The 26769-nt window shown below is 40.9% G+C and overlaps 3 protein-coding genes across 3 annotated transcripts in view; 2 read left to right on the forward strand and 1 right to left on the reverse strand.

Moving 5' to 3' along the window:
- LOC132892388 (uncharacterized) overlaps positions 1-1110 on the forward strand; it is a 2008-nt gene extending 898 nt beyond the window's left edge. Inside the window, exons 1-2 of the mRNA XM_060930647.1 lie at positions 1-246; positions 342-1110. The exon at positions 1-246 is cut by the window's left edge and continues 898 nt beyond it. Of these exons, the coding sequence (XP_060786630.1) occupies positions 172-246; positions 342-989 (723 nt within the window). The 5' untranslated portion in view covers positions 1-171 and the 3' untranslated portion in view covers positions 990-1110. The remainder of the gene's footprint in view (positions 247-341) is intronic.
- A 10363-nt stretch (positions 1111-11473) lies between these two features.
- On the reverse strand, positions 11474-25853 carry LOC132892737 (transmembrane protein 233). The gene is made up of 3 exons (XM_060931083.1): positions 25662-25853; positions 18453-18587; positions 11474-11563 (listed from the first exon to the last, which is right to left on the reverse strand). Exons 1-3 carry the CDS (start codon positions 25851-25853, stop codon positions 11552-11554), a joined length of 339 nt encoding a protein of 112 aa, XP_060787066.1. The 3' UTR covers positions 11474-11551.
- si:dkey-63d15.12 (uncharacterized) overlaps positions 22072-26769 on the forward strand; it is a 40054-nt gene continuing 35356 nt past the window's right edge. Inside the window, exon 1 of the mRNA XM_060931082.1 lies at positions 22072-22122. The gene's annotated coding sequence lies outside the window, so the exon portion shown is untranslated. The remainder of the gene's footprint in view (positions 22123-26769) is intronic.

A 26769-nucleotide genomic window follows, 5' to 3' on the forward strand; every position in this document is an offset into this window, starting at 1 on the left:
TTCACAAGAGCAGGAGACGGCCGTTGTGAATATGGTTTTGGCAAATAATGGCATTAGAATCTGTGAGATTCAAAATCATATTTTGGAAGACATCACCATATTCAACAATATTGATGCTGTTAGTCTATCTACAGTACGATACATCGGGTCCTCCAGAGGAATCAGTTATGGATGAAGCAGCTGTACAGGGTCCCATTTGAAAGGAACTGTGACAGAGTCAGGAACCTGCGGCGTGACTATGTGGAGGTATGTACATAGCACTGCCAGTACATCAGACTTTCACCTGCTGAGACAGACTGTTGTATTGTGCGTATCCTAATCTATTCTTTTGTCCAATACAGAGAATTTTGGAGATGGATGCCCACCCCATCCTCCATGAATACATTTATGTGGATGAGGTGGGATTCAACCTCACAAAGTCAAGCTGGAGGGGGAGAAACATCATTGGACAGAGGACAATTGTCAATGTCCCAGGCCAACGTGGAGGAAATGTCACCATGTGTGCCGCCATAACACAGAATGGTGTCCTGCACCACCATGCAACACTTGGCCCCTATAACACTGGTCATATCCTAACATTTCTGGACAATATTCATGGTATTCTTGCTCCAAAAGAAGAGAATCCAGAACAGTCAAGATTTGTGGTTATATGGGATAATGTTAGTTTTCATCGCTCCCAGCTGGTCCAAAATTGGTTTGTCAACCATCCCCATTTTTCTGTTGTCAACCTGCCTCCATATTCACCATTTCTTAACCCGATCGAAGAATTCTTCTCAACATGGCGTTGGAAAGTGTATGATCATCGTCCCTATGCCCGCCTTACACTTCTCCAGGCAATGGAGGAAGCATGTGGTGACATTGATGCTGCTTCTATCCAAGGTTGGATACGCCACACAAGACGATCCTTTCCTCGATGTTTGGCAAGAGAAAATATAGCATGCGATGTTGATGAAATATTGTGGCCAGACCCAGCCCGGAGGAGAGATTAATCCTAAATACACACCCAACTTGCTCTCCCCATCAACAAACAAACACACACACTTTTTCATAAATGTCTATTTTTTGGTTGCTGTATCACCATATGTGGTGGTTGGTGTACTTTGCTTTCTTTTTTTCTTATGCTGTACAATACTGCATTCACAACAACAACCGATTTATTCAGAAAATTTAATATTTTTGGTTCCAATATTGCTTGTGTTGACTTCTATTTGCATAATACTGTATTTTCATTCTTGTATGGCAATATATAAAAAAAACATAAAAACAAAAGAGCTTTAGATTTAGAGCAACAGTGTGTAAATGATATACACACGTATGTGATACTGTGGGAAATGTGTTTATTAGGGGTGTGCAAAAATATCGATACAGCGATATATCACAATACTTTGGCTTCCGATTCAATATCGATACTCAAAATTTGAATATCGATATTTTTTCAAATAATAAAATCATGTTTCAGACGGGTTGTAAATCCAGTATGACTTCCGCACCTCCGCTCCGCGAGGTGTCGCTGTGCCGCTACCTCACTGCAAGGCACTCTTCGTCTTCTCTTTTTTCCCCGGCGGTTGCAGTGAGGAAAAAAAAACAGGCAAGCATGGCTGTTAATGTAAACCTAGAGACGCCACCGAACTTTAAGGCAGATGTTTGGAGCCACTTTGGATTCCAAAGGAAAGGAGAAAAAAAAAAAAACAGTGAGCCGGACAAAGAGAATGCACTTTGCAAAACCTGTTTCGCTCCAATTAAATTAAGATGCTCCAATTAAGATGCCCACTGCACTTTTCAATGTGTTTCAGACAGTGCGTTGTTCCTGCAAAATACAGGGATGCAAACAGCACGCCTTTTGGCGGATGGCGCCTTTTTCACGGCTGAATCACGCAGATCCGATTTTTTTTGGGGGGGGGGGCGTTGGAGTGTCTGATTATAATTCAAAGTAAATTCTGTATTAAAATTACTAAATAAGCAAATCCGTTACAGTCCATGAAACAGGAAGTATAAGGATGAGGAAAACAGTTTAAATCGGGAAGCTGCGCACATTTGCGCAGTCCTGCCGCTCAGGCTGCACAAATGTGCGCAGCTTCCCGATTTAAACTGTGTTTTCCTCATCCTTATACTTCCTGTTTCATGGACTGTAACGGATTTGCTTATTTAGTAATTTTAATACAGAATTTACTTTGAATTATAATCAGACACTCCAACGCCCCCCCCCCCCAAAAAAAATCGGATCTGCGCGATTCAGCCGTGAAAAAGGCGCCATCCGCCAAAAGGCGCGCTGTTTGCATCCCTGAAAATAAGCACAAGTTAAATGTTCTCAGGTATATGTTCTCAAGTTTACAAAGAACAAATTGATATTAGTGTTAGCACTGAAATGTCTGTGCAGTCTGCAGTGCAAGTTTTAAGTTTTCATAAAACAATTTGATTCTGCTTGTTAAGCAGCACTGATGTGTCCATGCTTACAGAAAAGTTGAGAATACTAGCACAGAAATGGGAATTTTCTGTATGTTGTAGTGAAGCAACTCTTGGTTTTGCCAGCAGTAGAATAGAGACAAATATATGTCTGGCAAGAGTGTGTAGTTATGTATGTGAAATGTAATTTTACAGTGGTCAATAAATTCTGATTTTCTTCAGTGACACAGATATTGTGATGTGGTTGAAATTTCTTGCAATATATCGATTATCGCAGAATCGCTGTACCGTGATATTATCGTTATCGTGGGCAAAATATCGCCATAGTATCGTATCGTGAGGTATCTGGTGATACCCAGCCCTAGTGTTTATGATGTGACAAATGTTTGCTTTTGAGGTGTGTTTAGAATATTCTGAATACTGTGTTTCATTTCGCGGGAGACAGGGCGCTTTTTGCATTTCGTGTGAGCAATAGTTGGATTTGTGTGTAAAGTTTTGAGAAAAAGACACAGAGCTTTGAAAATGTGTGTAAGCAGTTGAAAATAACTGTAAATCGGCACAGCTAAAAAAAACACTCAGTGGTTTTCTTGCAGCGCACCATGTTGTAATCTTCTTCTATCAATTAAATAGTTCTTCATTAACTGAGACATTTAACTGTATAGAATGAGTCGGTACATGAAGGAGACAGAAGGATGAATTTGGAAGTGTGTTTGTGACAGCAAGGCCAGCTGACACTAATGGCCCTTTTCCACTACCCTTTTTCAGCTCACTTCAGCTCGCTTCAGCTCACTTCAGCCCTGCTTAGTCCCTAAAACTCGCACGGTTTTGGAGTGGGGCTGAAGCGAGCCAAAGCGAGCCGAGTGAGGTTGGGGGCGTGAGCAGACACTCCCCTGTGCACTGATTGGTGAGGAGGAGTGTCCTCACATGCCCACACATGCCCCGCGAGCACGCTGGGATCTGTAAACACCGTAAACCCGGAAGAAGAAGAATTACGAATTACGAGAATTTCTGAAGCCTTATGCGCCTCGCCTCATCTATACGCTCTTGCCAGTATCTGTTAGCGTTGTCGGTAACAACAAGCCACAGAACCAAGACCAGCAACACTAACGACTCCATGTCCTCCATGTTTATTGTTTACTATTCGGGTCGTGAGACTACCACTTAAAAGCTCACTGATGTCACTGCTTAACGACATCACCTGACGTCCACCCACTTTCGCTAACTCCACCCAATGTGTCCACCAACTTCCAGCCAGCACGGTTCAGCGCGGTTGTAGTCGAAATGCAACTCCAACAGCCCCACTCAGCTCGACTCAGCCCAACTCAGCACGGCACGGCTCAGCCCGACTCAGCCGCGTTTGTAGTGGAAAAGCGGCATTAGTTTATACTGATCTACTAGTTTATTTACGGGCTACAGCCTGGGGAGGTCACTAACTAAATACTGGCACCTAGTGGTGAAAAGTGATATCAGGGCATAAACAAGGTCTGTGTCTTCTGTGACCAGTGCTGAGTTTTCCAAAAGCATCGTAGCACAAAGATCATCGTTAAGTGGTCGAGCGAGCAGCACAATGAACACTCTCTCTCCTAGTTAAGATGTTCAGTTCAGTAGAGAATCATAAACAGAATTTAGTGTCATTGTACCAACTACAATGAAATTAAAAGCTAACCTGAAAGTGCAAGACCACATAAAAATAGAACAAGACCACATAGGAATAGAACAGACAAAAAAAAAAAAAGAAAACCCACCGACACAAGACCATATAAAATAGAACAGTACCTGAAACATATAACACACACAACATACATCTCCAAAAAAAAAAACCAAAAACAAAAACACCAGGGTCATTACTGGTGTTTGACAAACTCAGACTTTTGAATTCATGTGTGGTTTTGTTCAAAAATTACACTAATAACACTTCCTCTGGATAAACTTACGGTTTTTCTTTTTTTTTTTTTTTTTGGGGGGGGGGCAATATTATATTCTTTCAGAGGGGCCAAAATTTCTAGCGGTGTCCCTGAGTTTACCCAAAACCTGACTCGACTAAACAGTTCCATTCTCAAGAAGGAATGAAATCAGATTAATCCTCATGCAGGGACACGCCCACATTTTTAACACACATTATTAAACAGTGTTATATTTGTAAATCACAAGAACAAACCTGTAACATGATGAACTGTCCCAACTCTCCCCATCTGGACTTTCTGAAAGAAAAACCCTTACCTGTTTCCCCCCAGAATGTAAGTGTAATAAATAATCCTATATCTGGTAACTCCAGGCTACAGACTTTAATTCCGAACGAATCCCCGATTCTCCAGCGTCTATTACACCAGAGAATGGAGGAAGAGGAGGAGGAGGAGGAGGAGGTGAAGGAGAAAATACTTTGAAGTGTCAGTTGATAAAATATCGAACTGCACAAACCGAACTGCAGAGTCCAGCTTCGGCTCCAAAGGAAGGAGGTCACGCTCAGGGGGACATCGAACTTCTGATTCATCTAAAACCTGATTGGGTGAAATTCATGGATTTATGGGAATACAAACGGTCCCAGGTCTCCCCTGTCCTGAATCTCCCCACTCTCCTCTCACTATATAATAATTAGTACCATAATATACAATATAACTTTTATATTTATATTTAAGTTTTCTTACATAAAGTTTTCATTTCTTATTGTTTTATAATGTTTTAAATAAATATTTAAAAAGACATGAAATTAACAGATTTCTTGTCAAATAAATTTAATATATAATTATTCCTGCATGTGCAACATTATGGTTACAGTAGAGTTTGTTATTCTACATTACAATTATCTAGTTTGTTCAATTAATAATAATAATAATAATAATAATAATGTCCCAACAGCTAGCTGCTGTGTTCGGGGATCAGGTCATCGAGGCCCCTGCGTTCAACTGCCGCCCACACTGCACCGGCCCCCTACGGCTACCTCTGTGGGTGGTGAACCCACAGGAGGTCGGGTCCACGTCACCACTTCAGGCTGAGCCCGGCCGGGCCCCTTGGGCAAAGGCCCGGCCACCAGGCGCTCGCATACGAGCCCCAACCCCGGGCCTGGATCCAGGGTGGGGCCTCTCCACTTCTCTGGAGTCGCCCACGGTGAGTGGTGGCGGGCTGGTGTGGGCTTGCTTATAGCTCCCCAGCTCAGCCGCCATGTGTTGGAGTTTACCCCAGTGAACGAGAGGGTCGCCTCTCTGCACCTTCGGGTCGGGGAGAGGGCTCTTGCTGTTGTTTGTGCCTACGGGCCGAATAGCAGTATAGAGTATCCGGCCTTCTTGGAGTCCCTGGGAGAGGTACTGAGAGGTGCTCAGACTGGGGACTCCATTGTTCTACTGGAGGACTTTAATGCTCACATGGGCGATGACAGTGACACCTGGAGGGGCGTGATTGGGAGGAACGGCCTCCCCAATCTGAACCCAAGTGGTGCTTTGTTATTGGACTTCTGTGCTAGTCACGGTTTGTCCATAACGAACACCATGTTTGAGCATAGGGGTGTCCATAAGTGCACGTGGCACCAGGACACCTTAGGTCGGAGGTCGATGATCGACTTTGTCATTGTTTCATCTGATCTCTGGCCCTATGTCTTGGGCACTTGGGTGAAGAGAGGGGCTGAGCTGTCAACTGATCACCATCTGGTGGTGTGTTGGATCCGCTGGCAGAGGAGGAAGCCGGACACACCTGGCAGGCCCAAACGTATGGTGAGGGTCTGCTGGGAACGTCTGTCCGAGCACTCTGTCGGGGAGGTCTTTAACTCCCACCTCCGGGAGAGCTTCTCCCAGCTTCCGAGGGAGGCGGGGGACACTGAGTCTGAGTGGACCATGTTCTCTGCCTCCATTGTCGATACGGCTGTTCGGAGCTGTGGCCGCAAGGTCTCCGGTGCCTGTTGTGGTGGCAATCCCCGAACCCGGTGGTGGACACCAGAAGTAAAGGATGCCATCAAGCTGAAGAAGGAGTCCTATTGGGCCATATTGGCCTCCGGGACTCCTGAGACAGCTGACGGGTATCAGGGCCCTGAGTTACCAGGGCCCCAAGTGGGGGGAGGGCCCTTGAGGAGTCTGTAATTTTATTTTCCTTTAAATATCAATACCATTTAAAGATCACAATATATGTTGCTAACTAATGTAAATGTAATGTTTTGGGTAAATAAATCGTTTGATTAATGGATTGAATTGTGTGTCGTAGCCTACATATAGTGTCTGGGGACAGCCCCCCCTGCACGAAATGGTTTAGTCCGCTTTCACCGAGCTTTTTAACCCAGCGCATTTAACGTAGCGTTCATTCTGCTGAGCGCATGCGCATTGTAGGCTATCTGTGCTATGGAAGATGATGCACAAGAAAACAAAATCCGGTTTTCAGAAATGAAAAGAGAGGCAGGAAAGAGACAAGAAAAGAAGTGAGGGAAAGCAACTGCTCACAAACTTCTTTCCCAAGAAAGGTGAGCCCAAATGTGAAAGCAAATAGCCTACATTAAATGACCACCCGCGGTTATAAATGCTTCAATACCACCGCGATTGTCAGTGCTCAAAACTGCACAGCACAAAATTACAAATAACATGATGCCTTTTTTGTTTGCATTGCAATAGTATACTAATCGAAAATTAAATTAATATTTATTATTGGGCCATAACATAATTAGGCTAATAGCCTAAATTAGTCTCAGTGTCATAGGTTCATAAGGGTAGGCTGTCAAATTAGTAGCAAAGCTCACTTGTGAACCACATGGCACTCAGTTTCAGAGACTGTCACAGAGGGGATGCAGCAACAGACCCCTCATCCTCTGATACTGGGGATTTGAGACAAGGTGAGCCTTTAGTTTAAAATGAAAGCACATAATTTTAGCTATTTTTACTGTAATGTGTTAAGCAACACTAAAGTCATGCTCTGTGTTTTACTGAAGCCTATGTTTGGCTATAGCCTAATTACTTATTCTAGACTAAAAGTTTACATTTTTGTCACATCCATAAGAAAAATAAAATGCCACATAGTTTTTTTTATGATGCAAATGAATATATGAAGTTTGAGGAAGTTTTACACAAAATATTTATATATTAAGCATGCTCAATCACATCAGTTAGGCTACATTGCCTGCTAATATCATACTGTATGCTTCATGCTTGTAGAGGGATCTGTCCAGGTAGAGAAGATAGAGAAGATATGATAGAGGATGATGCAAGTGAAGGAAGTGAAAGCAGAGAAGGTTCTGAGAAAAGTGAAAGGGATGAAGAGAGTAGTCAGGGCAGTGCCAAGGAGTGCAAGCCAGAGGATCCAGCACTATGGCCAGAGAAGTTGACCAATGAAGAGAGAGACACAATAGTACTAAAGGAAGTATTTTGTTAATGTAGAAATCTGGAAATGGCATTTTTCTTTTATGTAATAAATAAGCTACTTGATAATCTGTTCTCTTCAGCCCAATGCAAAGGTGCTCAATTTTCATGCAGGCCTATTATGTTTGGGGATCTTTGGTGGCATTTACTGTTACAACTTTTAATCATTCTGCAAATAAAACAAAGATTTAGTCAAGTATTGTGTGATTAGGGTTTTTTATTCATTTAAGAGTTGTTAGATGAATGTGTGGCTACATAACTGACTGGACTGGTAGTACACCCTTGTTGTTAGATACTTTCAGCATTGTTAACTGCTGAGCTTTTTTTTTTTGGGGGGGGGGCATGGCCACTGCTTGTGCATAGGGCCCAGAATTTGGTGCTACACCCCTGTTGGGCGGTGGAAGGAATACTTCGAGGATCTCCTCAATCCCAGCATCACATCTTTCATTGAGGAAGTGGAGGCTGATGACTCAGAGGTGGACTTGTCCATTACACAAGCCGAAGTCATGGAGGTGGTTTGCAAGCTCCTTGGTGGCAAGGCACCGGGGTTGGATGAGATCCGCCCTGAGTATCTCAAATCTCTGGATGTTGTGGGGCTGTCTTGGCTGACACGCCTCTGCAACATTGCGTGGCGGTTGGGGACAGTGCCTCTGGAGTGGCAGACCAGGGTGGTGGTCCCTCTTTTTAAGAAAGGGGACCGGAGAGTGTGCTCCAATTATAGGGGAATCACACTTCTCAGCCTCCCCGGGAAGGTTTACTCCAGGGTACTGGAGAGGAGAATTCAGTCAATAGTCGAACCTCGGATCCATGAGGAACAATGCGGTTTTCGTCCTGGTCGCGGAACACTGGACCAGCTCTATACCCTTCATAGGGTGCTCGAGGGTTCATGGGAGTTTGCCCAACCAGTCCACATGTGCTTTGTGGATCTGGAGAAGGCATTCGACTGTGTCCCTCGTGGTATCCTGTGGGGGGTGCTTCGGGAGTATGGGGTTCGGGGCTCTTTGCTAAGGGCTGTCCAGTCCCTGTACGAACGGAGCAGGAGTCTGGTTCGCATTGCCGGCAGTAAGTCAGACCTGTTCCCAGTGTATGTTGGACTCTGGCAGGGCTGCCCTTTGTCACCGGTTCTGTTCATAATTTTTATGGACAGAATTTCTAGGTGCAGCCAGGGGCCGGAGGGAATCCTGTTTGGGAACCACAGGATTTCATCTCTGCTTTTTGTGGATGATGTTGTCCTGTTGGCTTCTTCAAACCAGGACCTTCACCATGCACTGGGGCAGTTTGCAGTCGAGTGTAAAGCGGCTGGGATGAGAATCAGCACCTCCAAGTCCGAGGCCATGGTTCTCGACCGGAAAAGGGTGGCTTGCCCTCTTCAGGTTGGTGGAGAAGTCCTGCCTCAAGTGGAGGAGTTTAAGTATCTCAGGATCTTGTTCACGAGTGAGGGAAGGATGGAGCGTGAGATCGACAGGCGGATCGGTGCAGCCTCCGCAGTGATGCGGTCGCTTTACCGGTCCGTCATGGTGAAGAAGGAGCTGAGCCAAAAGGCGAAGCTCTCGATTTACTGGTCAATCTACGTTCTGACTCTCACCTATGGTCATGAGCTTTGGGTAATGACCGAAAGAACAAGATTGTGGATACAAGCGGCCGAAATGAGTTTCCTTCGCAGGGTGGCTGGGCGCTCCCTTAGAGATAGGGTGAGAAGCACAGTCACTCGGGAGGAGCTTGGAGTAGAGCCCCTGCTCCTCCACAGCGAGAGGAATCAGCTGAGGTGGCTCGGGCATCTCTTTTGGATGCCTCCTGGACGCCTCCCTGGGGAGGTGTTCCAGGCATGTCCCCCCGGGAGGAGGCCCCGGGGAAGACCCAGGACACGCTGGAGGGACTATGTCTCCTGGCTGGCTTGGGAACGCCTCGGTGTTCTTCCCGAGGAGCTGGCCGAGGTGTCTGGGGAGAAAGAAGTTTGGGCTTCCACGCTCAGACTGCTGCCTCTGCGACCCGGCCCCGGATAAGCAGAAGAAGATGAGATGAGATGAGATGAGATTATTATTATTATTATTATTATAGGTCTAATCCCCTCTAATGCACTTAATGTGACTGTTTTATTTTCACCCATTGATTTATTTTCCTTGAGTTTTTCTATCCTTTATTTTTCTTGATGTGGTTGTTTTATTTTAATTTTTGTCCATGTTTTAATGTCATTTTACTTAAATTGATATTAATCCTCTACTGATTGCCTTATTTAATTTTTATTTCAACTTGCCAGTTTTATTCCATGTTTTCTTTAATCTGTAAAGTGTATTGCGACCATGCTGTGTGGTGATTCTGCACTTTAAACAAACAAACAAACAAACAAACAAACAAACAAACAAACAAACAAACAAACAAACAGTCATGTTTGTGTATGTATACATGGTGTATGTTGTTGGTGTTAATCATGCGATAATAATGAGGAGGTGTGTTGAGTTTCTCACGACTCTCCACTTTCACTGTGTCACTGCTATAAACTAACACTGTCGGTGCTGAGTGCAGCTTCTCTCTCTCACACACACACACACACACACACACACACACACACTGCCAGTACTCAGCTATATTTAAACTCACTGCTTCTGATATTACATATCAGAGTACAGGATCATCCATACGCTGCAGATTACAGAGAGACAGACAGGTGGGGGGCAGTGAGAGACAGACAGAAAGAGAGGGAGACAAAGATGGAGAAAGACAGAAGGAGACAGATGTAGTGAGACATGGAGAAGAAAATGAGAGAGAGAGAGAGAGAGAGAGAGAGAGAGAGAAGATGATAAAGAGACAACATAATGTAAACTGATTTACATTTATTTATTTATTTATTTATTTATTTAAATTCGTAAACTGCACATATTCTTTAAAAAAATCACGATCACACAAATACTTTCTGTACAAACATAAATTTGCTGTCAGTGTCTGTTTTTAACAAGAACTGTGAAATAATAAACATGATCAATAACAAACCATGAGATTTAGAGGAAATTAAATGTTCATAATTTACTCCCTGTAACAGAAGCCTGTCCACACCACACCTCCTCATGTCAAACATCACCTGAAATACCTTTTTATAATCAGTTATTTTTTTCATTCAGCAGTCATAGATCATGGATCCGTTTGTAAAAGTGATTTCTGTCTCAGCGTGACTACCATGGCTAAACAGAGGTTAAAAGAAATAAATATAATACATTTAAAAATACACATTAAAGATGAAAGAACAGCTACATATCATCCACATAGCCTACATGAGACAGACTTCCATCACTTATTAGCAACATTAGCTTCATAGCTTCAGTGTAAAAATGATAAACAGTGGCTAGCAGACGTGTCTTTGCTAATTGGCTACATTCAGTGTAAAGGTCTTTTAATCATCTGTGTTATTGCTTTTCCAACATTCTCAAACATTTCAGAAATATATTTATTAATGATGATATTTACTTCATGCTTTGCAAAAATAAAGACAGTAAGCTCGCTAGTAGGAGGAGCTTGTTGACGTGTATTAGTGTGTATTTAACTTTCACCTTAATGAACACAGGCTATAGAACATGATGAACACTTTCATAACAAACATCTCATTTTCCCACAAAAGCTTCCATACCAGAATTTACACTTGCCAGAGTTTCAGACTGTTTTGAAATGTATAAAATTTTACAGATTAGCCATAAACACTGTACAATACTGCAGGGGGCGTCTCTGAGCCACAAGAGATCAAGACATCCCGCTTTGTCCTGCGAGTCCATCAGAGGTCACGATGAACCTCACGCTGTGACTGTTCCAGCTCAGCTTCCTCTGCATGCTCAGATGGTGTGCTGAAAATAACAATCACAAGATCATCAAAGTCATTCTGAGACCAGTATTGACTTTGTCAACGAAAATTACAATGAAATCTCTGTTCGTTTTGCCCTGACGAGTAAAGACGAGATGAAACAGCCAGCTCTGTTCAAGCAGACAACCAGCTTACTTCTGAAGGGAAAATTTACAGCCAGGAGAAATCTTCTTCAGCAAAATCCCTTACAGTATGTTACCTTCCCTGTTTCATGTTCCTTAACGTAGTTGGGAAATGAGGGATTCCGTCTCACTTAGCCGCTCACACGGCTTTCACAATGCTCCTGGAGTCTAACAGGTCTATGAGTCAGGACACACATACGGCGCTGGTCTGAACGAAGTGACCTCTTTATATGAAAATAGTTTTCATCACCATCACAGCATACACAAAGACATCAGCACTAGATAACTAGCAAAACAGTTATCCCCCCAATATCCGGCAATATCCTGTTTGAGCTCATCTTAAAGCTGCAAAGTACAAGCTACACATTTGGCAATTTCCCTTTGGAGATTAATAAAGTAATCTATCTATCTGTCTACACTGCAGCTCAGCTATAATGATCTCCTTGGAGGGCGTCCAAATAGTTCATTATACTGAAAAGTTCATCATACTGAAATGGACCCACGTGTTCCACCAGACACTCATGTTATATGTGAAATTTTAGACACATTCTCCTTATCACAAATCTTTCCTTCAGAGCCACTATCGCAGTTCACGGACTGAGTGATGATTGATTTCTTCGTCTGTTATGGAAATGACGGTGGTTACGGTGTATCATTGTCAATGTCCACACAGTAACTTGTGATGTTTTCTAAATCTTCACCATTCAGTTCATTCATCTGTCGCAAATGACCGATGACGCCATTTATATGTCGCCACTGGGTGGGGCTGGGCATGGGGTATAAAAACGCCACCGGTGCAATTTAACTAGGTGTTAAGTTCAACAGTATCAGCAATCATTTTGTCCTTTTATCGATCCTTTGATCAGCATTCTCGATAATTGTTAGTGATCAACACCTAAGCAAGGCTCGTTAAGCCTTTGTTTTATGGCATTAATACGTATTGTTAACTTGACTATGGACTCAATTACTTATTGTTTGTCTCTGGGGGATTAGGAGCGCATGGCTCAGTGTGTGTTTAAGCAGGTGAATGATGGATGTAATTGCAGGAAGAGTGTTTATTTACAAACAGGCAGGCAAACAGGTCAAAAACGTAAGACAAAGAAAGGCAGGGTCATGAAAAGGGCAATGGTCACACAAGGCACAAACAGAATGGCAGATGAAGATGAAGGGCAGAGTCCAAATACACAAAACAAAGTCAAAACCTGAAAGGCGATACACAGATACAAGGCTTGGTAATGTGAGACATTTGGTTCAGCGCATATACTTCACCAAGTCTGTGTGTTTAGAGAGTTCTTATAAGTGCGTGCTGTGATTGTGCTCTAATCTTGAACAGGTGCATGGTACTGTAATTAGTCCTAATGGTGCTGCACGCTCCGAGCGCCAATATACATGGACATGACACGGTGATTTTTTTTTTAAGACTCTAACAGCAACCTTCTGTTTTGAATGCAGCCATTAAGATAAAATTAAAGTATATGAGTTTGATTAGATCCCATTTGTGGCTGCAGGGCAGCACAGCGGGAAGTATTGCTGCTCCAGGGTACCCTTGTTTGATCCTGACCTCTGGTTACTGTATGTGTGGAGTCTCACATGTGAGTTTTCTTAGGGTTCTCCAGTTTCCTCCCAGTAGGTGGATTGACTATGCTACTGTAAGTTGCTCCTAGTTTTGAATGGTGCCCTGTGATGGACTGGCATCCCATCCAGGAATTTCAACTTTGCACCCAGTATTCCTTGGTTGACAACTTCAACCTTGTACAACATGTACAGGGGCCGACCCACTCTCGTGGTCATACCCTTGACCTCGTCATCACAAAGGGTCTTACTGTTTCTACTACTGTTGTTGACCTGGCCTTATCTGATCATTTTTGTGTTTTCTCTGATGTTTCTATGTCTCCTCACATTCAGAACAGCTCAATGACTATGGGTAGGAGAGTCATAAACGACAACACATGTGTTCTCTTTGAGCAAGCTCTCTCTCGGATCTCAACCAAAATGTCAGACTCTGTAGATGATTTACTGGAAATTTTTAATTTAAATATGACCCAAATTATGGATGATATTGCTCCATTCAAAATCAAAAGAGTCAATGATAAGCAGAAAGCACCATGGAAGCAATACCCAGCTGTTAAACTGCTAAAGAGAGAATGTAGAAAGACTGAAAGAAAATGGCGCAAAACTAAACTTCACATCCATTATCAAATCCATAAAGAGATGCTTTGTAAATATAATTATGAAATTGGTAAAGCAAGACAGTCTTTCTTCTCCGACATCATCAACAGGAATATGAACAATGCCCGTGTGCTATTTTCAACAGTAGAGAAGCTAACTAATCCCCCACCACAATTAGCACCTGAACTTCTCTCAGTTAATAAATGCAATGAGTTTGCATCCTTCTTCAAAGGTAAAATTGATAAAATACGACATAATATTGCTCATAATATATCTCAGTTGCAAATAATTGAAAAACTGCAATCACCAGTGACACAGACAGACAACTTCAACACAATGTCAGAATTTTGTTTAATTGATTATGAGACTCTTGAAAAAACTGTACAAAATCTCAGTTCCTCAACATCTGAACTGGACATTCTGCCCACCAACTTTTTTAAGTCTGTTCTTCATCTTATAATTACAGATGTTCTTCAAATCATAAATACATCCCTAGAGACTGCCATTGTTCCTGTGTCCATGAAAAAAGCCGTTGTAAAGCCCCTACTTAAAAAGAATAATCTGGATGCTTCAGTATTAAATAACTACAGGCCAATATCAAATCTACCATTCATCGGGAAAATCCTTGAAAAAATTGTCTTCAATCAATTAACTGCCTTCTTGATATCAAACAGCTGTTTTGATAACTTTCAATCAGGATATCATGCCAATCATAGCACTGAAACAGCGCTGATTAAAGTTATAAATGACATACGTCTTAATACTGATGCAGGCAAAACATCGGTCCTGGTGTTACTGGACCTCAGTGCAGCTTTTGATACTGTTGATCACAACATACTGCTATATCGACTTGAACATTGGGTTGGGTTGACTGGTAAAGTTATCAATTGGTTAAAATCATACTTAAAAGATAGAAGCTTCTTTGTTACCATGGGAAATTGTACCTCAGCGTCAATGTCCTTGACCTGTGGTGTCCCCCAGGGGTCGATTCTTGGACCATTACTATTCAACCTTTATATGCTCCCACTTGGGCAAATTATCAAGAACAATTCAATTTTATATCACTGCTATGCAGATGATACCCAAATTTATCTTGCTCTATCACCTAATGATTATGCCCCCCTTGAATGTCTCTACCAGTGTATCGACCAAATCAACAACTGGATGTCACAAAATTTTCTTCAGCTGAACACAGATAAACCAGAAGTAATTCTATTTGGAAAAAAAGATGAAAGACTCAGGATTACCACTATTCTTGACACAAAGGGGATTAAAACAAAAGAAATGGTTAAAAATCTTGGTGTTTTCATTGACAGCGAGCTAAACTTTGACAGTCACATGAAAGCAATCACTAAAACGGCATTTTATCACCTAAAAAAACATTTCCAAACTAAGAGGACTTATGTCAAAAAATGATCTGGAAAAACTTATACATGCCTTCATCTCTAGTAGGGTTGATTACTGCAATGGCCTTTTCACAGGCCTGCCAAAAAAGACCATCAAACGACTTCAGCTGGTTCAAAATGCAGCGGCGAGGGTTCTCACACGAACAAAAAGAACAGAGCACATTACTCCGATTCTAAGGTCCCTTCACTGGCTTCCAGTAAGCTACAGAATTGACTTTAAAGCATTGCTGCTGGTGTACAAATCTCTAAATGGTACAGGGCCCAATTACCTCTCTGATATGTTGCAGCGGCCTAACCCAATCAGATCTACCAGATCGCAGCAGCAAAATTTACTGGTAAAACCTGTTGTTAAAACAAAGTGTGGTGAAGCAGCTTTTAGCTACTATGCAGTGCAGCTATGGAACCAACTCCCAGAGGACATTAAAAATGCTCCTGCTGTTGGCAGCTTCAAATCTAGACTAAAGACCAAGCTGTTTTCAGATGCTTTCTGCTAAATTATTAATATTACCATCTCTACATGTTTTAAACTCTTTACTTTTATAGTCTCTCCATGTTTTAAATTTTACTTAACTTTTATTCTATTTTATTCTGCTGGTTTTTTTTTAAATTGAACTTTTATCTCATTTTATTATTTTATTTCTACTATTGTTTAATTCTTATTAATTTTCTTCCCCATTTATTTTATGTAATTTTATTTTCTATTGTTTACTGTTTTGCTTTTACTTCTGTAAAGCACATTGAACTGCCACGGTGTATGAAATGTGCTATATAAATAAACTTGCCTTGCCTTGGATAGGTTCCAGATCCTAAACATCATCACTCCTGACCAGGATAAAGTGCTTACAGAAGATGAATGAATGGATGAATGTGAGTATAACAAGGAGCTTAGCTAAGCAAGACAATATTTATTAGCAAAAGTGAGCAAGAATTAGTCAACTTTAGTTTAAATATAAACCGCAATGCCAGATGTTACTAGTGTGAGACACAAGGAGCATGAGTAAATAAAGCAATGAAATATATAATGCTATGTGACTAGAGCAACAAGCATGAACAAGGGATAATAGAGCACAAAGAGCAAGAAAATGGTTGAACTCAAGCACAAGGTAGATGAGAGTCTGCAATATTTATACAGTTAACGATTAGATGGTAACTGAGAGACTGAACTTGTTTGATAGGAGATGGGGGCGGCCTCTCTGTGGTGGTGATCAGCCTGGTTCTTTGGTCTTATAATGGCCCTCTTCAGATATATGTGGATGTATGCCCAGACCTCCTGACTACATCAAAACTAGTCATCAACTCCTGGATCCAATCTCCTCTCTACTGGGAATCCAAGACAAGAGTGGCCAGTAACCAAGGACACACTGCAAGGTTTAGTCTGGTGGATGAATGGACCAGATAGTTCTAGCCATACTTGACCCAGTAGAGAAACTTTACTCCAGTGACCCTGCCAGTTTTCACAGTGACTATACAGATCCATATCAAGTTCCTGGTTTACTCTCTCCACATGGTTTTTAGACTCTGAATGGAGACTGAAGGTGAGACTCGGATTGACTGAAGAAGGCCTTGAGTGTTTGGTACCCAGTGAGGAGACCTAGGAGAGTGATGATGCAACAGGCTTTGAAAAACTGATGAACCACCACCAGTATCATGATGTTACCTTTCAAGTCTAAGAGGTGTGACCAGGGCCATACCGGTTGGGATCTACAGAGTTCCAAATGACAACTATTAGAATAGAATCAAGATATTAAGAGCTATTGTGTGTGAGTGTGTGTGTGTGAGACTCCAAGATGTCAAACACTAACTTTTACAGTATTGTCTCATCTAAATAATTCCCATATGGCAGTGGGGCATGTCAGATATTTGACTGTTAGCAAGACTTGAGACTCAACTTCAAAACTGAACAACATTCAAACTGGAAGTTGAAGCTCCCACCTCCAAGGTGGACAGAACTGCGTTCACTGCAAGAATCCTTCTGGTCATCTCCAGGTTCTAAAGGTGAGTCCTCCAGACAGAAGTTTATGGGGATTACAGCAGCTTGAAAACCAGACTGGGGATCTCATTGTCACCCTGTCTCCTGACCATACAGTGAAGGATGCTCTGCTTCCCTGGTTAGCTGATGACTTTACCCTGACCCCACCCTGCTGAGAACGTCAATCTGCCTCCTTGCCCAGCTGAAGATGTCAATCTGCCCCCGGTTTGGCTGAGGATATCGATTTGCCCCTCTGCTTGGTTGAGGACATCGCTTCCCCTTCTTGTCTCATTGTCATTGTCGCTCCCCACATGTGGCTTCACCTTGGTTGTCGTTCTACCCTGGGGTCCAGGCCCTACTAAGTTTGGGCACTTCAGGAGCTGCACCTTAAGGTGGAGGGCTATGTCATGTCCACCATGGACAATTCCTCCCCAGAGCACCATCAGTAACCCTTGCTCGTTTTTAAAAAATTCTTCTTTTGTTGTCTGCACCACTTCCTTCCTTGGTCTGTGTTTTCTCTCCTCAGTGTGTGTGTTTGTTATTGTTAATCTATGCTGTATTTGTTACTATTTGCACGATAAGTGGCTTTTGTTTTCAGGTTCAGTTTTCTTTGCCTTGCCTGAGTCTAGTCTCTTGCTTTAGTTGTCCTAGTTTTTGGGTGCTTTTCCAGTCTGCACTTGCAACTGACTCTCTGGACTTCAGGACAAATTGTCATACTTCTCAGATTTTATTTTTGGAAAACTGCAGAAACTATAGGTAGCTTGATGCTTGAGAATGAAGCTGATCCTAATGGGGTTGAGTTTTGTGTTGTTGGATGAGTTGCTGCTGCTGATTAGCTCCATGCTGACCATTTTGTGATGAGATTCTGTATTTTGGCAAAGTCACCATTTTGTGACACTGATCTGTGTAGAGCTGTGGAGGACTTTGGTATGGGAAAGCAAATGCAAAAGGCAGCAGAAGCAAGTAAACAAAGATGAACTAAGCTGTACAAATGAAATATAAGGAATGTAAATAGATGCTGAGAGGAATAACAGAAAGTTCAGTGTTTTGCCTGCAACTTGATAACATTTAAAGATATTAGATTATTTGCACCATCATCTGAAAGCGGAAGGAAATCTTTCACTACACATTAAGTTGTGTTCAGATGCTGACAGGAAGAAGGTCAGACCTTTTTTAAATGTTTGTGTTGCTTGTGTGTGTTCATACCGTAGTGAAGTGTACAATGCAGAAGATCATAATTATGATGACACCTATGATGAATGAAGTGATGCCCATGTGCAGAGCCTTTCTCCCTAAACGCTGAGCTCCGTCATAATCCTCGTTATCGTAGCTGCTCTGAGCCTGACAGAGACAAAACACAAACATACAACATTATACATTCCATTACAATGCATGTGGTGCACACTGTGGTTGCTTACACTGTACTGCTCTCAGCCAATCAGAACACAGTACTGTTTTCTGCCAATCAAAACATACCGTACCCCTCTGACCCAATCAGAACACTGTACTAATCTCAGCCAATAAGAGCAGACTGTACTGACTACACGCAGCTTTCTAGGCAATTTTCCAACATGCCTTGCAGTATGTATTAGCATATTTAGCATGCTAGCATGGGTTGCAGATTAGCATGTAAGCCTGATACACATTAGCAGTGTTGAGTCCCTCTCAGAGATTAATAGATCAGATGGAGCTCATAAAACACACACACTTGAGGGACATAGTGCAGATGCCACTCTGCTTTTAGCTCAGCAGGTCAGGTTCAGTGACGTGGAATAAACACACTACAGATGCTGTAGAGTTTCTCTAAACTTCATGCTGCTAACTCTTCAGTTTGAAATGCACAACAATCTTTACAGCCTGCATGTGCTGAGCTCAAGGTCTTCACTGAAACTGTGGTGGTGTAATAAAATATCTCCATCTCTTACTGACACTTCTACCTGTGCACCGTGGAGTGTATTGAAATGAACCTTGTGCTGTCAGTGTCCTAACTTCTCAAGGACACATTTCTATATTCCTAACTTCCCAGTATGCTATGTGTGCAGGGCCCGATATTCCCAAAGCTCTCCATCTCAACAAGTACCTATGTATCTAGAGTCTGGTGTTCCCAGAGTCCTATGGTCCTAGGAGTTTGTTTCAGGGTTTCTAAGACACCATGTTCCCAGATTTTGATGTTTCTAATCTCCCATGTTCCCAGGATCCTATATTCCTAATAGTTTATGGTTCCTAAGTCTAATATTAACAGGGCCCTATATTCCTAGTATCCTATATTTCCAAGTTTCCGTGGGTTCTAAGTTTCCATAAGGACCTGTGTCCCTAGAGTCCTGTTGGACAGAACACTGGACAGAGCGTTGGACTTGAACAATAGACAGGATACTGGAGAGAACATTGGACAGCCCTTTGGTAAGAACACTGGACAGAACATTGGACAGAACACTGGACAGAACATTGGACAGAACACTGGACAGAACATTAGACAGCACATTGGACAGAATATTGAACAGAACACTGGACAGAACATTGGACAGAATACTGGACAGAACACTGGACAGAACACTGGACAGAACACTGGACAGATCATCAGTAAGTTGTGAGCACTACAGTTAGTGACATTACAAAACAGTGGTGGACTTTTTCATCTCCTTCAGTAAAACACCCACAGCTTTTTGTTTTTCAATATGTTCTTTTAAGTAGCGTGATTTATGCACACGCGTGTGTGTGTGTGTCAGATTGCATGTGGTGCGATCTGAGAGTTTTACAGTTCAGGATAGACGACAGCACAGTCAACCTGAAACCTTACACTCGTTCCACTTTTCTCCCTGCTGCGCGCACACACACACACACACACACACACACACACACACACACACACACACACACACACACACACACACACAAAATCTGAATCTAACTGAACTGAAGCAGGCATGTGGTGAAATTCAGAACGGAGTGAAGCCTTTACCAGACGGATGGCGAGTGAGATAGAGAGGGTTTTTATGACTTGATGAGTTCCGAACAGATCGACTCAGAAATCCCCTTTAGGGTTCTTCACTTGTCCCTGTGGAGAAGCTCTTCAATGTTCTAGGTAGAACCCAACAACACAGTGATTTCCAATCAGAAAGATTCCCAAGTAATTTATTTTCTTGGAAGTGAAGAACCCTTAATAATCCAGTGCACCTTAAAGAACCCTCACCTTAACAGCTGCTAGTTTGTTTATTCTGCTTATTTCATGTTTCATGTTTACCTGCTATACCTCAAGTGCCCTTGACTGTTTGGTTATTTGTACCAATTTATGTGTGTGTGTGTGTGTGTGTGTGTGTGTGTGTGTGTGTGTGTGTGTGTGTTTAGTCTAGTTCATATCTAGTGTTTATACTGTTTATATTGTTTGAGTGTTTAGTCTATGTCTAGTTCCTATCTAGAGTGTTTATACTGTTTATATTGTTTGTTTTTTTCAATTATTCTATTTTTATTTATTGCATTGCCTGTTTGCACCGTGGGTCAGAGAGGACTGAAATCTCATCTGTGCTGTATGTCGAGCATGTATAGCATATTTGACAATAAACTTGACTTGACTTGACTTGAAGAACCGTTTGTTCTCAGAGTGTGTGTATGAACTGGGTATGTGTCTGAGTTTTACATTTAGCTTCTTGGTACTTGGTACACTCTCAGTTCTTTAAGGGTTCTCTGGATAGTTACAGGTTCTTAGTTTCCTAAAAAGTTCTACATGGAACTGTTTTTGATAGAAAGAAAATGCTGTTATTGGAGAAATGTAAGAGTGAAACATCTGACTCAGCTACATTTTAGCCTTTATACCGTACATAGTTTGGTGTTTACACAATAAATAAAATCCAAATTAAAATAATTTCAGAATTAAGATGATAATTTGATAATTGTATGATGGTAAAAATGACAAAAAGTAAAAAGAATCACTGGGTTTTGGTTGATCTGAGTTAAACATGAACGCTGTGGACATTTCACCATTTACTCACACTGTTCCTTTAAGAAAGAAAGAAAGAAAGAAAGAAAGAAAGAAAGAAAGAAAGAAAGAAAGAAAGAAAATTCCTTCTCTGTCTCATTATGTTAAATTATTTAATGCTCCTCATACTAGAAAATAAACTGCATTAATTACATTTGCCAGAGCAAAATAAAAGAAAAACCATGATGCATCTCATTTTTATTTTATCTTTAAACACCTTGAATTTATTTGTCATTTATATCAGAATTAGAAATCTGTCCTTCGAGCATGTTATCATTAAAATATTCCACAGATATAAATAAAGTTTTGTCTCGAATTAAATGAAAACTCTGCTGTATCTCTGAGCGAGTCTGCTGATCCAGCATCATTTCTAATGTTAAGTACCAGAGACGTTCGATGTTATTGCACATGTTTCAGTTTCTCAGGTGGAACTAAGATCTGACTGCATCTTACAACTAATAAAGGATTTAGAAACATTTTATTTTAGAGGATACACTCCTGTTCTGACATCAGTCCTGGCTTTTTCAGTGAGATATTTACAGATTTAGTTGTGTTGCAGTCTCAATGCTCTCTGTATTTCAGTATTTTTTAAGGAATAAGGTCCAGTCTTTCTCACTGCTTTCCTCTAGATGTGAATTCTGAAGATATTGTGTGAGGGTATTGTGTAAGGATATTGTGTGAGGGTATTGTGTGAGGGTATTGCGTGAGGGTATTGTGTGCATTTCAAAACAGGGTTTCTCAATGTGTGGCTTCTTAGCAAATGCACATAAGACTGAGGTTAAGGTGTGAAAAGTCAAACCCCTTTTTCAAAACTTTCTCATGAGACTCTGAGACACAATAAAACATTTAGTTTCTTCCACATGACGGGACGAGAAGCAAAGAGACACTGCTACTTACACTCAGGTATGGGGTTTATTTTTAATAGTGCTTTTTGCTTTAGATACACATTTACACTTCATACAGTTCCTCCTGTTCCTCTGTACTGTCGTGTGAAAGCCTTTACATCTACAACCCACACATGTGCAGTACTAATCCCACACTATCATTCTGTATTTATCTCTGTGTTTGTACTTTCCTTTATCAGAAATGGACAATAAATAACACAGAATGTCTCAGTTGAGTTGTACTGTAGAGCCTGGAAGCTGATAAAGGAAGTGTTTAGGATCTTATTAGGACATTATTAATTATATTCAGTAGGTACATATCACATTCAATGAAATACAATCAAAAGTAGATGCTTTCAGAGTTAAACAAATAAAATGTTTTTATGTTCTACACACAGAGCGAGTTTTCTATAGAGATGTTAAACACTCAGTGCCAAGTGTAACATTGGATTATTATGGATTATTATGGAGATTATTTTGGAGATTATTATGGATTATTATAGATTATTATGGATTATTATGGTTTATAGCTTCAGTTCTGACTCCACTGCTCTCGACTCCACACCTAGCTGTTTCAGGAGAACATAAATAAGCATCTAAATGTATCTGGGAATCCTGGATGTTATTCTGGACCTTATTGTCCTTATTTACATTTTTAAAAAAAATCTGTGTTCTTTTGGGGGGGGGGGGGGGGGGTCATATGGAGTTCTGATTTTTAATCTTACCCCAGCAAGTTGAATATTTTGGCAAATATGTAAATATATTAAACATACCATAGGAACAAAAAAGGATATTACTTGTAAAGTTCTATTTGTACTTATGTGTATATAATTCAAATATATAAAATTCATATTCAAATAGTATTTTTTAATTTTCCAAGCTCTATGAATGACAGAAATCCTCATGTTAGTAAAATTAGTTGAAGTCTCAGAAACCTGTTGAGCCATGACTCCGTTAGAGAGATGAGTTTGGAGAATAAAATCTGGAACAGCAACATTTTTACTTTTGAAATTTGAATAACTGATGCTCATTTAAGTGACTTGAATGTTGAATTTTATCCAGAAATATATATATATATATATATATATATATATATATATATATATATATATATATATATATATATATATATACAGAGAGAGAGAGAGTTTCATCTGTGATCTCACACACACACACGTCTCCCTATGCTTGTGAGGACCTTCCACTGACATTAATGCAGTTAATTAATACTGTGCCTGCACTTAATCCCAACCTGAACCTTAACCTCAGCGATAACCTTAATTTTTGTTAAAACAACAACAACAATGACATTTTCCTTGTGGGGACCATCCAAATGTCCCCACAAGGTCAGAATTGTCAAATTTTATTGCTCTTGTAATGTTCTGTGTAATGTTTGATTTGAGACCCTAGTGCTTTAATTAACAGGCTGCAATATTACAAACTATACACAGTTCTGTACAAAAGTCTTAGTCACATGTAAAAAAAAAAATGCTGTCAACCAAAAATGGCTTAAAAATAATGAAATGAAATGTTTCAACATTTAAAAATACTATAAACAGTAATCAGTGAGGCATAATAAATGAAACAAAGTCAGTATTTGGTGTGAGATGAAATTTCCTTTGCTTTAAAAAATAAAATATCCGTCTCAGGTCCAGTGAGTGCAGCTTTATGCAGAAATGATCTGTAGGTTTTCCTGAGCATCTTACAGAACCAGCCCCAGTTCTTCTGGACACTTTGACTGTCACACTCACTTCTTCATTTTACACCAAAACCCAGCAGCCTTCATTATGGTTTCTTTTTTAATCTGAAAAGTGTCTCTTATAGAATATGCTGCTCAGATACAAGCATTTTTTTTCCTGTAACACTGAAGTCATAAAATAGAAATTTGTAAAAAAGTTTGTATGAAAAAAACAATAGGGGGCTAAGACTTTTGCACAGTACTGTGTATACACTGTATATGTAGTGCATAGTGTACAATTTGAGCGTAATCTCGACTGTTTTGTATCTACAGATCCTATAGGTTCCTGTGTGTCCATAGATATGAGACTCTCAAAATGCCCCTGATGTTCCAAATAAAACATAAACATATGTAATTGTGTCCTTCTTCTATTTATTATATTTTAAAATATAAAAAATTGGGTTTATTTTATAATATTTCACATTCTAGCACACATTTGAATATTTTATATTTCCTCCTGCATCACAATTAAAGTTTACTAAATTAGTTTTCTTTAATTGCCTATACACATACAATCTATATATACATTATAATTTTATGCAATTCTGGAATTATAGTATTATATCTTTTAATATTCATTTTTAAATCTCTCTCTCTCTCTCTCTCTCTCTCTCTCTCTCTCTCTCTCTCTCTCAGTTATAGCTGTATATGTATCAAAAAAGGGATTTCAGGACAGCACAAAAGAAAAAAATTGATAATCATTAAATTAGGAATAATAATTAAAAGATTTAATAAAGGAGTAATGTAAAGAAATCCCTTTAAAAATGTAATGCACCAAAGTAGATTATTGTAAAAGAAATCATGTGAGGCGCATGCTTATCGTTATGAATTTTGGATAACTGATTTTTTTATTCTACTGTTTGAAAAAAAAAATATTTGTTGTTTTGTTTTAAATTTCTGTTTGCTTTTATAGTTAAAGCTCCAATAGTTCTTCAGGGCTATAAATAAATGAATAAACTACTCACATGTAACTTCTGTAAGGGTGTTTCAAACCCATCAAAGACAAAAATATGATCATAATACCTATTATTATTATTATTATTATTATTATTATTATTATTATTATTGTTGTTGTTGTTGTTGCTGCACATTTCGAAGTGCACAGCTGTAAAAGACACAAGGTTTGAGTTTGGATCACCACACAGGATGTCCAGTCACATATGAAGCTCGTGGCACAAAAATATTTATATTTTAGGAAACAGAGCCAGTTATGTCTGTTGCGTGCAAATATGAATATGAATAATAACTAAACACACACACACGCACACGCACACGGGTGCACGCAGTCCTGCATGTATCTGTGGTCTGTAGCTGTGGGTGTGTGAAAGCAGTGTGTATGAGGTGTGTGTGCACCCTTACACACTTTGTGCAGGCTGCTGATACTTGAGGCTCATCTATTTATAACACTCATGAGTCTGACTGAATCATGAGAAGGCGAGTGTTTGGTCAGATTTCACAATCTTGAGCTCTGAGGAAACTGAAGGAAACTCGCGTGAGAGCAGAACACTGATAAAGGAACGGAGGCAGAAATACTGTGATGTGGAGGAGATAAAAACTGTGGTTGGTCACATTCTGATACACTCATACACCTTATAATTACCATTAAAGAGAGAGAGAAGGTGTGTGTGTGTGTGTGTGTGTGTGTGTGAGAGAGAGAGAGAGAGAGAGAGAGAGAGAGACACACACACAGTCTCAAGTTTCATCTCTACTAAATGATCTGACTCAAGTTTGAAGAATTCATTAACACTGTATTTGGGTCATGATCATCATCTTGAAGGTTAAAGAATAAAGACTACAAATGAAAAGTAAAAATCACGTACCATCACAGAGAACACAAGCGCTACGATGTTAATGGGCCACGCGGGACAGAAACACGTGAAAATGGTCAGGAAGATGTAATTTCTCAGCGGTGGTGGAGTTTCTCCTTCAGTTCCTCGCTCCAAACTGTGATCCACGCTGCCGTCGATCGAACCCTTCACCTTCTCCTCGGATCGCGAAAGTCCAGGACTCATGACGAAACACACACACACACACCCATACACAATATCCTCCGAAATACACACTTGACGTGATGGAGTTAATATACACAGAGTAGAATTAGGGGGGAAAAAACAAGAGGTGAGACAGACAGAGAGGAGAGAGAGAGAGAGAGAGAGAGAAGTGTGAGGCGCTCAGGAGAAGAAGCGGAGTGAGCCGGAGACGGGATATGGCTTAATTACATTCAAGGGTGTTGGAGTGAAAGTGAATATTAGCCCACTTCAGAGAGAGAGAGAGAGAGAGAGAGAGAGAGAGAGAGAGAGAGAGAGAGAGATGTTGTAATGAACTGAACGATTCAAAATGATTCAAATACTCTTGTTCATCATCGTTATTCTAACCCTGAAAGTGAGACAGTTGAGGATCAGATGCTTTTCCACTCAGGGAACGTGAGAGAGGTCAGGATGGAGGATACGCACCACTTCAGCATTAACACACACACATACAGATGGAGCCAGCAGACGTCCAGTGTGTATGTGAACACTAACAGACGCATCAGCATGAGGCAACTTCCTTCTTCTGCTCCTGATCTCTCTATCGATTCATTCTGAAGCCAAGAAGCCTTTATTCGTCACACGTACACTCGAGCACAGACTGAAGCACATAGTAAAATTTAACCTCTGCATTTAACCCATCTGAAGCACTGAGCACACACAAGTGAGCAGTGAGCACACACACATACCCAGAGCAATGGGCAGCTATGCTACAGCGTCCGGGGAGCAGTTGTGGGTTCAGTGCCCTTGCTCAAGGGCACTTCAGCTCAACCTCAGGCCACAGTTGCCCCATGTTAACCCAATCACATGTCTTTGCTCTGTGGGGGAAACCGGAACATCCAGAGGAAACCCACACAGAAACAGGGAGAACATGCAAATTCCACACAGAAAGGCCCCCATC

Source organism: Neoarius graeffei, chromosome 10, assembly GCF_027579695.1.
Source record: "Neoarius graeffei isolate fNeoGra1 chromosome 10, fNeoGra1.pri, whole genome shotgun sequence".
Taxonomy (NCBI): Eukaryota; Metazoa; Chordata; class Actinopteri; order Siluriformes; family Ariidae; genus Neoarius; species Neoarius graeffei.